This window comes from Poecilia reticulata, linkage group LG5 (genome assembly GCF_000633615.1).
Source record: "Poecilia reticulata strain Guanapo linkage group LG5, Guppy_female_1.0+MT, whole genome shotgun sequence".
NCBI classification, from domain to species: Eukaryota; Metazoa; Chordata; class Actinopteri; order Cyprinodontiformes; family Poeciliidae; genus Poecilia; species Poecilia reticulata.
In genome coordinates, this window is record NC_024335.1 from 11,486,336 (window position 1) to 11,498,264 (window position 11,929).

At 36.7% G+C, this 11,929-nt stretch overlaps 1 protein-coding gene across 1 annotated transcript; it reads right to left on the bottom strand.

The window, feature by feature from the left end:
- Nucleotides 1–547: 547 nt before the first annotated feature.
- igfn1.3 (immunoglobulin like and fibronectin type III domain containing 1, tandem duplicate 3) lies at nucleotides 548–11,869 on the bottom strand. The gene is made up of 24 exons (XM_008409012.2): nucleotides 11,615–11,869; nucleotides 9,997–10,064; nucleotides 9,673–9,795; nucleotides 9,462–9,598; nucleotides 9,277–9,376; nucleotides 9,170–9,211; nucleotides 9,052–9,097; nucleotides 8,463–8,646; nucleotides 8,251–8,364; nucleotides 7,973–8,135; nucleotides 7,568–7,840; nucleotides 5,825–6,286; nucleotides 5,612–5,736; nucleotides 5,387–5,528; nucleotides 4,955–5,248; nucleotides 4,567–4,863; nucleotides 4,295–4,474; nucleotides 4,073–4,201; nucleotides 3,667–3,975; nucleotides 3,507–3,592; nucleotides 2,516–2,708; nucleotides 2,049–2,345; nucleotides 800–1,126; nucleotides 548–710 (listed from the first exon to the last, which is right to left on the bottom strand). The coding sequence occupies exons 1-24, from the start codon at nucleotides 11,773–11,775 to the stop codon at nucleotides 706–708; spliced, it is 4,257 nt and encodes a 1,418-aa protein (XP_008407234.1). The 5' UTR covers nucleotides 11,776–11,869; the 3' UTR covers nucleotides 548–705.
- Nucleotides 11,870–11,929: the final 60 nt, after the last annotated feature.

An 11,929-nucleotide genomic window follows, 5' to 3' on the forward strand; every position in this document is an offset into this window, starting at 1 on the left:
AAGCTAACATGAGTAAAAGTGCTGGTAATAAAGGATCATATACTTAAAATTTTACTTATTTCACAAAAATTCAATGAATTTCAACTGAAGGAAAACACATTTCACAGAATGCTAAAACACATCATCAACAATAAAGATACTAAGCTATGTTTGGCTTGCTGAAAAGCTTAGCCAGGGGTGTCAAACTCCAGTCCTCAAGGGCCGCTGTCCTGCAGTGTTTAGATGTGCCACAGGTACAAAACACTGGAATGAAATGGCTTCATTACCTCCTTCTTGTCCAGAGCCTTGCTGATGACCTAATTATTCTATTCAGATGTGGTGCAGCAGAGGCACATCTAAAAGTTGCAGGGCAGTGGCCTTCCAGGACTGGAGTTTGACACCTGTGGCTTAGACTGTTGCCAGATGGTAGCTTTTGTTTTTAATATCATTACATTTTGGTGAGGGTGATTGTCAAATATTCTTTCGTCTTTGTCTGCAGGTCCACTCTAAGTAGAATTTCTTGAATTTAACGCTACTAGTTTTATATGATTTTAATCTTTATTTTTCAGTGCTACAGTTTTATTTTATCAGACTTGATTTAATTGCATTACATTGTTTCACACTTAAAATAGAATCAACAATGCTGACAGACTTCAAACTGATGCATTTTCTCCATTGATTTTGATGCAGCGGGGCTCGATAGCAGGTCAGAACTGCTCCAGCATGTTAATCTAATGGAGTAAAAGAAGAGAACAATGATTAATGTTTTTCATTGGTGTTAAATGTTGTGTGTAACATTTTATATTTAGGTTTTTTTTACCTTTCACATCAAGTTTCGTTGAGCACTCTACTCTCCCCAGAGAATTTTCTGCAACAACAGTGTAATCCCCACTGTCTTTGTGCCCAACATTGAGTATTAGCATGGAGCAGACTCCACAGGTGTTGGTGATGTAGTAGTTAGTGTTGGTGTTGAGACTGATGTTATTTTTGTACCAGGTAACACGGGGCCTGGGGTTCCCTGTCACAGCACAACTCATGTAGCACTCGTATCTTTGAGGACTTTGGTGCATTTTTAGGGGAACAGAAAATGATGGAGATGTCTCAAGGCTGCAGCTCTTGGAATCTTGAAGTTTCAATGAGAATTTCTCTGAAAAAACACAAGAAAAATTTAGCACATAATGACTATTTAATAACTGAATCATTTTTAGTTATCTTCTTGTGAAGATAACATTAAGCATCCGTACTAAAATAAATATTTTTTTACATTTTTAAATGTATTATTTTGTAAGGGAAAGGTCATGCTAATTTGCAGTGCCAAATTTATCTGCATTGCTGCATTGCAACGGTCACTTATGTGGCAAAGCACAATTATTGCAGCATGTTACTTAACCAGAAAATATCCAGATGTTGTCCTTCATATATGATTTTACTATGAAATGATTCCTTGTGAATTTCAAGATGTAAATTCACAATGAATCAATGTGCATGTGACTATTAAGAGGACACAACTTTACTTGATGAGTAAACACTAATTCATCCAGTCTTTTGTTGGATCTAAAGCTGTGCAAGAAGGATATAAATGAAATAAATGCCTCTTTATATTAATAAAATACCTCTTAGGTGCCACATTGTAACAAAGATTTAGATTTTCTTTTCATTTGGATTTTTATGTGACATTTTATGCATTTGTAATGTGGAGATCTACAGTTAAACAATACTGCATCCATATTTATTTTTACCTTGAGTACCTAATGTGGTCATTCATAAAGTTTTCATGCATAATTGCATCAAATAATGTAACATTAATGTTAATGTGCATGGGATGAAAGTATAAGCTTTTGCACTAAGATGTGGCAGAATTACAGAGGTCAATCCAAATATTGTATACTGACATAAAAAAATAGTTTAGTAATGAAAACTGCATGTATGTGACAATATGTCAAAGAGTTGAAAATGCCTTATTTCCTTTTTATTTTTGACTTAGTTTCTGCATAGTTCATTCAAAATAATTTACTTTTAACAAATCAGTTCTTAAATCACAGATTTGCTTCAAAGCTGTTAAAACTTGCCTTTCTTTTTGTTTACTTCCCAGATTGGTGACTCGGACGCTGCAGAAAGCCCCATGTCATTCTTGGCATAGATCCTGAACTTGTACTGCCTTCCGGGCATAATATTGACAGCAGTGAACCTGTTGTTGAAGAGATGGTCAGCCACAGTATGCCAAGTGTGTTTAACAGAATCGTGCTTGTCGACCACGTAGTGCAGTCTGTCATCTTTCTTCTCATCTGGAGATGCAGTCCATGAAATGGTCACTGTTCCCGGCACATTTTCCTCAAGTTCTATAGGGCCTGGAGGCTTAGGATCATCTACAGACAGGTAAGAAATCATTCTGATAATTACTCTAAAGTAGAGCAACATAAAAAATGGCCAATACTCAACACTAGGCATTATTTCTGATCACAGAAATGATCATTTTATAAAAAGACAAAGGAAAAAAATTAACTGACTTGATTGATATCTTAGCTTTTCTCTGTACCTGTGACTCTTATTTCAACACTGGAAGTCTCCTGACCAACAAGGTTCTTGACAACAATTGTATAGATTCCAGTGTCATGGCGCTCCGATGAGGGTATCATTAGCTGTGATGATGTGTCGGTGTTGCTCACTGTTATGTATTTGGGTAGAGGCAAGCCATCCTTGAGCCATGTGATCACTGGCATTGGAGAAGCCTGTCAAAAAAGCATGTTTTTGTAAGCAAACAAAGTAGCAAAGCTCTTTTGTAAAGTAAAAAAGATTGATCATCATCGATCAGGTTCCAGCATTGAAAGAACTCATTCACTCAAGCATAAGTATGTAAATGAGTAGAGGTTCACATTTTAGTGATTCCTTATGGTTCAATTTGAATACCTGGGCTTCAAACAAGATGCAAAAGACAGAGAATGCATCCATGTTACTAGCTACTATTAGCTTAATGATTGCTATTGTCTGTTGCTTATATTAAATACACCATTGTTTGTTGTAATGGAAAATGTGTTGATACCCATTTTGTTACTAAAAACACTATTAATATTGCAGTGTGCAACAAAAATTATGAAATTTACTCCCAATGCAATCATTTTGCGTTAATGTTAACCAGCAGACGATTTTTATGAGTTAAAAAAGTTGTTGGAAAGTTCAGTATAAATAGTGAAGATATTTTGTGTTTAGGAGAATCACACAAGACACTGAATCATAAATAAGTTTTTGATTTTAACAATATGCTAGACCAGGGATGGGCAACTCCAGGCCTTGAGGGCCGATCTCCTGCAACTTTTAGATGTGCCTCTACTTCAACACACCTGAGTCAAATAATGAGGTTGTTAGCAAGACTCTGGAGAACCTGACTACACTGAGGAGGTGATTCAGCTGTTGGATTCAAGTGTGTTGAACCAGGGAGACATCTAAGAGCTGCAGGACACTGGCCCTCTAGGACCAGGATTGCCCACCCCTGTGCTAGACTGATGTTCATTTAATCAAGAAAACAGTACCTTAAAGTTGAAGTTGATTCGAACTGAGTTCCCTGCCCTCACAACCATAAAGTTCTTCATTTTTTTGTCAGTGAAATGAGGTCTAACTGTAAAGATGAGAAAATATTTTAAACACTGATTGTAAAGTTTTAAAGCAGTTTTGTAATTTTCAGTGACTGACCTGGTGGCGGCATTGCAATGATGTAGTTGTCTAACTCTTGAGGCTCACCGTCTCCGCCTTCATTGGTGGCCATAACTCTTACCCAGTACATTGACATTGACTTAAGACCCACAATAGTAAATGTGGTCATAACAATGGGGCTGGTGTTACATCGGCCCCATTCAGGGTTTTCAGCTGGTCGTAATTCCACAAAATATCCCTTAGCCTCATCTTTTACACCTTCTTCTTCTACTGGTTTGGTCCAGCTCAGCGATAAGGTGGTGTAGGTAGAGTCCGTCACCTTCAGGTCAGTAACTTTACCAGGAGGTTCTGTAGGTGTAATCAGTTTCACAGTTACACATTGAGAGGTTTGTGATTTCAGAAATCTTAAAACTATTTATTTATTTATTTTTAAGTTATTACTTACTTTTTGGATCTCTGGCAATCACAAATTCTGAGGGTTGACTTGTGTCTCCAACTCCAGACATATTGATAGCTGACACTCTGAACTCGTACTCTATGCCTTCAACAACATCCTTTACTGCATATTGTTTTGCTGTTGAGATGAAACACTTTCATGTGTTAAATGGAATTTGTTTCTTTTTTAAGACTTGGAAAACCAAAATTAGTAATATTAGAACAGCCTGACCTTTGATGGGCTCATCTGGTGGGTTGACCGTGCCCCACAGATTACTCCCATTTTTGCGTTTCTCCACATTGTAACCCAAAATGTTTGCTCCTCCTGTATTTGCCGGTGCCGTCCAAGCGAGATTTATACAGTCCTTGAAAGCACTGACAATTCTTGGTGTTGAGGGAGGTCCAGGGTATGCTAAAAAAATCATAAAGTGTGCAACAAAGCGGCCCACAAATGTAAAAGTTTTCGCTCAACCACACTGTATTTCCAATCTTGTGAAAACTCACCCTTTGTTCCAGCCTGGATGTCATCAGTCTCTATCATGTCACTTATGCCTTGTTCAGTTTCAGCCCTGATGTGGTAGCAATATTTTCTGCCATGATCTACATCTGTGTCCCTGTACTTGGGCTCCGGACCAATCTTACCCAACTTTTGCCAGCTGTTGCGTCCAATTTGCTGGCGCTCCATAATGTAGTTGGTTACAGGGCAACCACCACCATCTTTGGGAGGTCTCCATTTGAGCTCGATGCATGATGAAGAGCTTTCAATGACATCCACAGGGCTTTGTGGTGGTGTTGGCTTAGCTGTATTAAGAAATTGACCATATGGATCTGATATTTGTACTGTGTAGTGTTTACAACATACATTTTTTTCGAATGTGGTGGCAAACCTTACCTAGGACAATAAGTTTTGTGATGGCCTCAATCGTTCCACATTCATTTTTAATTTTGATCTTAATTTCTCCAGTTGTTCTGCGTTGGCACTTGGTTAGCAATAGGCGGCTATGGGAGGAAGACTTCTCAATCTTAATATTGCTCTCCTCCATCAGCTCTTCCCCATCATTGTACCACTGGATTTTCATTGGTTCACGTCCAACAAATGTTAGCTTAAAGGATGCATCTTTTCCAGCTTTGATTATTACAGGTTTCGTAAACTCGGCAAGGTCATCAGGATTGATTCTTGGAGGATCTATGTCAGGGAAAAACGGTGTTTATAATCGTGTCCTAACAAAATTCACTGAGCTATGCTTTAATTTTTAACTGTACCATTTTAGTTGAACAACCCTTCAACATAGTAGTGTGGATGACTTCAGAGAGATTATATTACCTTCAACGTTCAACATAGCTTCCGTCTTACGCCCGTCAGCTTCACATTTATATTTTCCAGCATCCTCTTCTTTACAGTTTTTAATAACTAGTTTCCGATAAGACCCCTCTTTAATAATATTAATGTCCTCTGTTGCTGTTATCTGAAATTGATGTAATGTAAATCTTTTGCCATCACAGATGATGAAGGTGAAGTTATTCCTTAATGAGTTTAAATAATCTTTACCTCTTTTCCATCTTTGTACCAGGTTGCGTCACAGTCCTCGCTGCTTAGCTTACATAGCAGTTCTGCATCATTTCCTATAACTGCAGTTACATCTGAGAGTCCACCAGTGAAATAAACTCCTGGGTCTGAAATAAATACATCATAACCTTTGGACATGATATACAATATTACCAGCAATACTCAGAATAAATATAGCTTCTTAATGCACCTCACCAGTTACAGTTTCAGGGACAAGTGGGCCTGTTCTCACTCTTTGTCTTTTCTCTTGAACATATTCTTTCTCTTCAACAACAACCTCCTTCTCTTTTGCAGGATCTGGTGCAGGTTCTTCTGTTTTTCCTTCCTTCACTTTTTCTTCTACAACTATTGGTTTAGAATCTGCTACCACTTCTACTTTTGTCTCTGGCTTTATTTCTGCTTGTTTCTTTGGTTGAGGTTCAGTTTTAGGTGTGGCATCTACCTCTGGGATTTCTACAAGTTCTGGTTCTTCAGTTGCTGCTGCCGCTGCCGCCTCTTCCTCTGCCTTTTCCTTTGCTTTTGCTATCAGCTCATCTCGTTCTTTTTGTAACTTCGCCTGCTGCTCCCGAGCAATTTTGAGAATATCGTCTCCACCACCTCCTGCACAAGTTGTCTTGCGAGCTTTCTTTTTTCCAACCATACTTGGATCCTTGTTACCTATTTAAGAATAAAAAGTGGAAGGAAAATATTTGCTTCGTCGACTCTTGTAATATTTTTAGGAAACTTAGTATACTGCTAAACATGGATAGTTACTGATGTATTAACTGTTCTAACAATCAAACCAAAATGAAGTGATGAATAATTGTCAAGGAGACACTCTACTCCAACTATGGATGTTTATAAAGTGGCCTGTCCAAGTTGTGCAGATAGGAGTAAACATCCATCCATCCATTTTCTTTACACCCTTGTCCCTTAGTGGGGTCGGGAGGGGTGCTGGTGCCTATCTCTAGCTAACGTTCTGGGCAAGAGGCGGGGTCACCCTGGACAGGTCGCCAGTCTGACAGACCAATTAACCTAACAGTCATGTTTTTGGACTGTGGGAAGAAACCGGAGTACCCGGAGAAAACCCGTGCATGCACAGGGAGAACATGCAAACTCCATGCAGAAAGACCGGGGCTGGGAATCGAACCCAGAACCTTCTTGCTGCAAGGCAACAGCTCTACCAACTGCGCCACTGTGCAGCCGGAGTAAACATCATTTATGATAATCATGTTTGTGGAGACCTGTTCTAACAAATAAATACTGTCAATCAACTAGAAGAAGACATCCTCCATCGTCTTCTGCTTATTTAGGATGAAGTTGGTGGGGGGTAATGTGAAAAACCCTGACCTCCTTCTGACACCAGACTCCAGGTTATTTTAGGATATCTCAACCAGATTATGAAACTTTTTATTGTATCTCCTAGGTTAAAACCAGTCATTTTATAGAGCAGGCTCATTTCAGGCATATGTGTTTGGGATTTTCTTCTCCAATTATATACAATATCCCATGACTATTGGTGAGAATTGGAACACAGACATAATAAATTGAAAGTAATGTTGAAGTTTTTGATTTTCTCTACCCTGACAGACCAGAGCACTGACCTCATCATTTAAAAATAGGCACAATTCAGTCTTCAATCTTTCATGCTCTACAGTTAAGCCAAAAAGACTGATCCACAGGGAATAATCCACTGGTTTCCTGTTGAGACTCATGGCTTCAGACTCGGAGAAGCTGACTCTGAATCTGAAGTAAATATATATTTATTGCTTAATCCGATACCATTATAATTTTGAATTTTTTTTTGACAACCCTTGTTTTATCATAAAACATTAGTTAATTTGCAATAACATATTACTGACTATTAATGCTTATATATGATGGAAAGTGTAGATTTTAATGTTATAAACTTGAACAAGATAAACTTCCAATGCACCATTGAACATAATTTTTCCATACCCTCTACTATGAGCCAGGCACTGCAGGATTTAAGTCCAGCCACGGCTGAATAGATTCCTTTGTCCAGTAGCAGGCAATCTTTCACCACTAAAGTGTGAATCAGCATGTCGTCCGATACGGTAACGTCATATTTATCTCCTTGCTCTACTGGGTTGTTTTTCCCCATCCAACAGATTTTTTTCATTGGATGTGAAAGCACACACTGAAACACAGCATCCTCTCTTTCCTCTGCTTTCACATCTTGAATTTTAACCAAAAAGTCCACATCTGGAACTAGACAAAAGAAAAAAAAAGAAACAAAAGAGTATATCTGTTTAACATGGGAAAAATCCAATATTTATATAAATAATTTAATAATTGAACAAAAGCCTTAAGAAATACATATTAAGTTGTTTATCCTCTTACTTTTTAATTCAGTTGAGAATATCTTGACTCCATCAATTTCCAGTTGATATAGTCCTGCATCCTCAGGATTAACTCCATTTATGCTGAACACAAACTTCTTTCCTACTCTTTTAAGTCCATGTTTTACCTCTGTTTCAGCATCAAAAGGAATCATAACTCCATCCTGTTGTAACAAGATGGAGAATAAAGTTGAATCCATATAAAAAACACAATTGTTACTTTCAGAAATTTTAATTTTTCTACTTTCTACTAAAATTTTGTATTAAAAGAACATTCACCTTGAATAGGAAAATGTTGCTGTTGGGGTTTTTCAGTGACATCTCAAGTTCAAACTCTGCTGCACCACTAGGTTTCAGTTCAATGGGCTTGAGGTTACAGAGTTTTTCAACAACCTAAACTCATTTAAATCAAAGAAAAATATATTGACATTCATACAAAAATATTTGCATATGTGGTTTCTGCAGACAACCACGTATGTGTGAAAACCAACCTTTTCCTGCTCTTGCTCTCTCTCTAACTTCTTCTCGTTTAGCTTCTTGAGCAGCCAGCGAAAATCGGTGACCCCATATTGTGCACAGATGCCCTCATATTCTCTCTTGTCAGCACTCAACAACAGTTCCCAAAATTGTTCATCGATTTCTAGCTTTTTCTCTTCCCTCGACTCAAAGTCCGCCCTCAAAAAGGGGAACAAACAAACATTTCAATTCAATTCAGTTTTATTTATATAGCACCAAGTCACAACACATTATCCCAAAGCACTTTACAAAAAAAGTCAATTCAGTCAAGTCTTTCAGACAGACACCCATTGAAGTACCTACATTTCAAATTGAACATGGTTATGAAATAGTGCACTCAAGTTCAGTTGATTATTAAAATTGGTTAAAAAGTTTTCTAAGAAAATCCAGCAGATTGCATCAAGTCAGGGACTTGCAGCATTCATTCCTCCTGGATGAGCACTTTTCAACAATTGCTATCTTTGTTAATAAAAAAAAATAGTAATGAAATGCTGGTTAGTTTTGGAAAAACAAAGCACGGACTAAAGGACAAAATATATAGTTAGAAATTTGTTTTCCACTTACGTGCTCCTCAAGTTCCTTTTGAAGTCTTCTGGTAACTCTCGAATTGCTAAAACAACAAGCAGCTGAGTTATACTTATTTTTGTTAAAAAAGGGATTGTCAGAAAAGTGGTCTGTATACCTGTTCTGGATTCTTTCATCGCTTTACTCTTCTTGTAGCCAACTAAATTAAGAAAATTTGAGTCATATTATAATTTTCTGTCTTTGAAAAAAGACACAGTATCTTACCTTCAATGACATTGAGGGTAACGGTTACAACTGCTTTTCCAAACTCATTTCTGGCATAACATTTGTAGGTATCCGCTTGATCTGCACATACATCAGGCATCTATCAAGAAATCCAAAGTTTCTCTGTTTTTTGAAAAAGAAAATTGTACAGTTTGTCATCCTCAAACAATGGAAATGACAAATACCTGAAGCTGATGTTCACCAGAAATAGAATCAAATGTAAACTTGTATCTCTTCTCATCGATTTCCCCATTGTTTCTCATCCAAGTCACAACTGGTGTTGGATTACCAGTAACTATTGCTCTGAAAAAGGCCATTTTTCCTACAAATATGATAGAATTAAAAACTTGCATAGTAGATTATGTCACAAAGACGAGGAAACTAAGCAAATTTTACCTTCTTGAATTGTGAGCGCGATAGGTTTCCGAGTGAAATCAGGGGTGCTCCTGCCATCTGGTAATACTTCCACATACTGAGTGATCATAACTCCAGGCACCCGTGACTTCTTTTTAATTTTCACTGCCATTCAATAAAAAAATAATAATAAAAGAAATAATCTGTACAATTTGATAAAGAAAGGAAATTCAGGATAGCATTGATAATGTCCATACTGTTAAAGTACCGTATTCTGAACAGTCCTTTTATAGGTTTAATCAAGGTTCTTGACATGTAATTTAGTTGGATACATTTTTTAAAAAATCCACTTGTTTTTTGACTTACCCTGCCCCGGAGCAGTTGGTTGCTCTTCCTTTGCTTTGCACATCTTAAACATCTTCACACCAACTTCTCTGTTAATGCAGAATAATCACAATGCACTCTTAAATCACTTAATGTTGTTTTGTTTTTTACCTGAGTGCTATTTGTATAGCAATTTGTCTCAATTTTCTTGAGTGAATGCCTGGGTTATTTGCTCTGTACATACCATATTACTAAATTTCAGTGGGTTCTGAAACTGGTCACTGTCTTTAAAATAATTTATGTGCTCCAGATGGTCTAAATATATTCTGCGTATCACTTGTCATTATGGAAACTGGAGGTTTATGGTTGGATGTGTTTTCAGAAAATGCAGTGTTGGTGGGAGTGTTGGTATCAATACTAAATAGTATAGATTTAATAGGCAATAGGCTAAAAATATATAAAATATAAGATGTACATTATTATGTGAAAATAAATGGTGTGTTTAGACTTGTGCCATGATGGCCTGTAGTTCACTTAGGCAGTCGTTATTTTACTGCTCAAGAAATTATCAACAGACTTAGTAAGAGGAAAGGCTTGTTTTTTTTAAACTTAGTTTCTGAATTAAAAAAGAAAACAAAAAAAACTGTTATTTTGCCTACTTTAAAAGTTCCTTTTTATTATAGATATTTCTATTTTTGCATTACTAAGTTTTTATATTGACCATTAGGCATCAGAATAAGTCCCTGAAATATATGTTAAACTATATTGTCAGATTTCTGTAACAATCAATTGATCACATTTATTAGAATACTTAGATCAATTTGAATAATCTTTAAATCATAACATCATACTGTCAAATTCATAACTGGAAAAGGTATAAAGTTTTTATTCATGTAACTTTATGGATATTAGCTTGATGTGGATTATATGTTTTTCCTATTCAAACAGCTTTGCTATGGCCTTATTTATTTTTCATTTCCTTCTCCAGCCCAAAAGGAACATCTTACTAACTACGTATGCACAATAATAATTTAAAGTTGGATTGAAAGAGCCAAGCAGAGTTCTCATATCACTAAAGTAGATACATATGTTAAAATTGTAGAAGTCCACATACTGGGCTATTGTGTAGATGTATATAAAGAAAAAAAACCTTTTACCACTGGTGTTATGAGTGCAGTAACTTATGAATGTCAGGTTTCTTAAATTTCAGAGCCCCCTCTTGAAACAGAACATATATTTTTGCTAATTTTTTTTACAGCCTTTTAATGTCACCGTTTGGAGGAAAGTGTGAAGAGGATTTTGTCATGAGCATATAGTTATTCTGATTGTGAAGTACATTTATAATCCGCAGCAACATTTTTGTTCTACAGTAATATGAAATCAGAAAATGTATTGTCATTATTCATCCCTTGGCAGAATACAGAATCCCCTGAAAAGTAACATAAGTACACAGCTATCGGACCACTATTGAAATTTCATAGTAGAACCTTAGAGATATTCTTACAAATTGAACCATTGGACCACTTTTTTACTTTAACCATGAAGTTAATTTATAAAAACATGCACAAAAACACTTTAGAAATACACAGATTACATCTGGTTTGATGTAGAAATCCAGTCACCTGCTACAAACAACAGATCTTACTGTAAATGTACTTACTTTTTTTTAATATATATATATGTTAGCTGCTTTCCTCTGCAGTTTGGTGACAGCCAAGGTCCAGTGGATTCCTGAGTGTGGGTTCTGCCTTTTAAGAGGCCATAAAGGCACTCAGAGATCCTGAGAGCAGCCCAACCCACTGCCTTTTTACAGTGGTACATGGAGATAGGTTTACTTGCATATTCCACCTTACCATAAAGTGCTATAGGCTACAGGTTCAGAAAGGGTAACAACTGAGAAACAGTCGAGAATTTCTGCAATCTTTATGTCTCAAAACTGGGAATCATAGCTTTAGGATGCCATTGGATAGTGTAG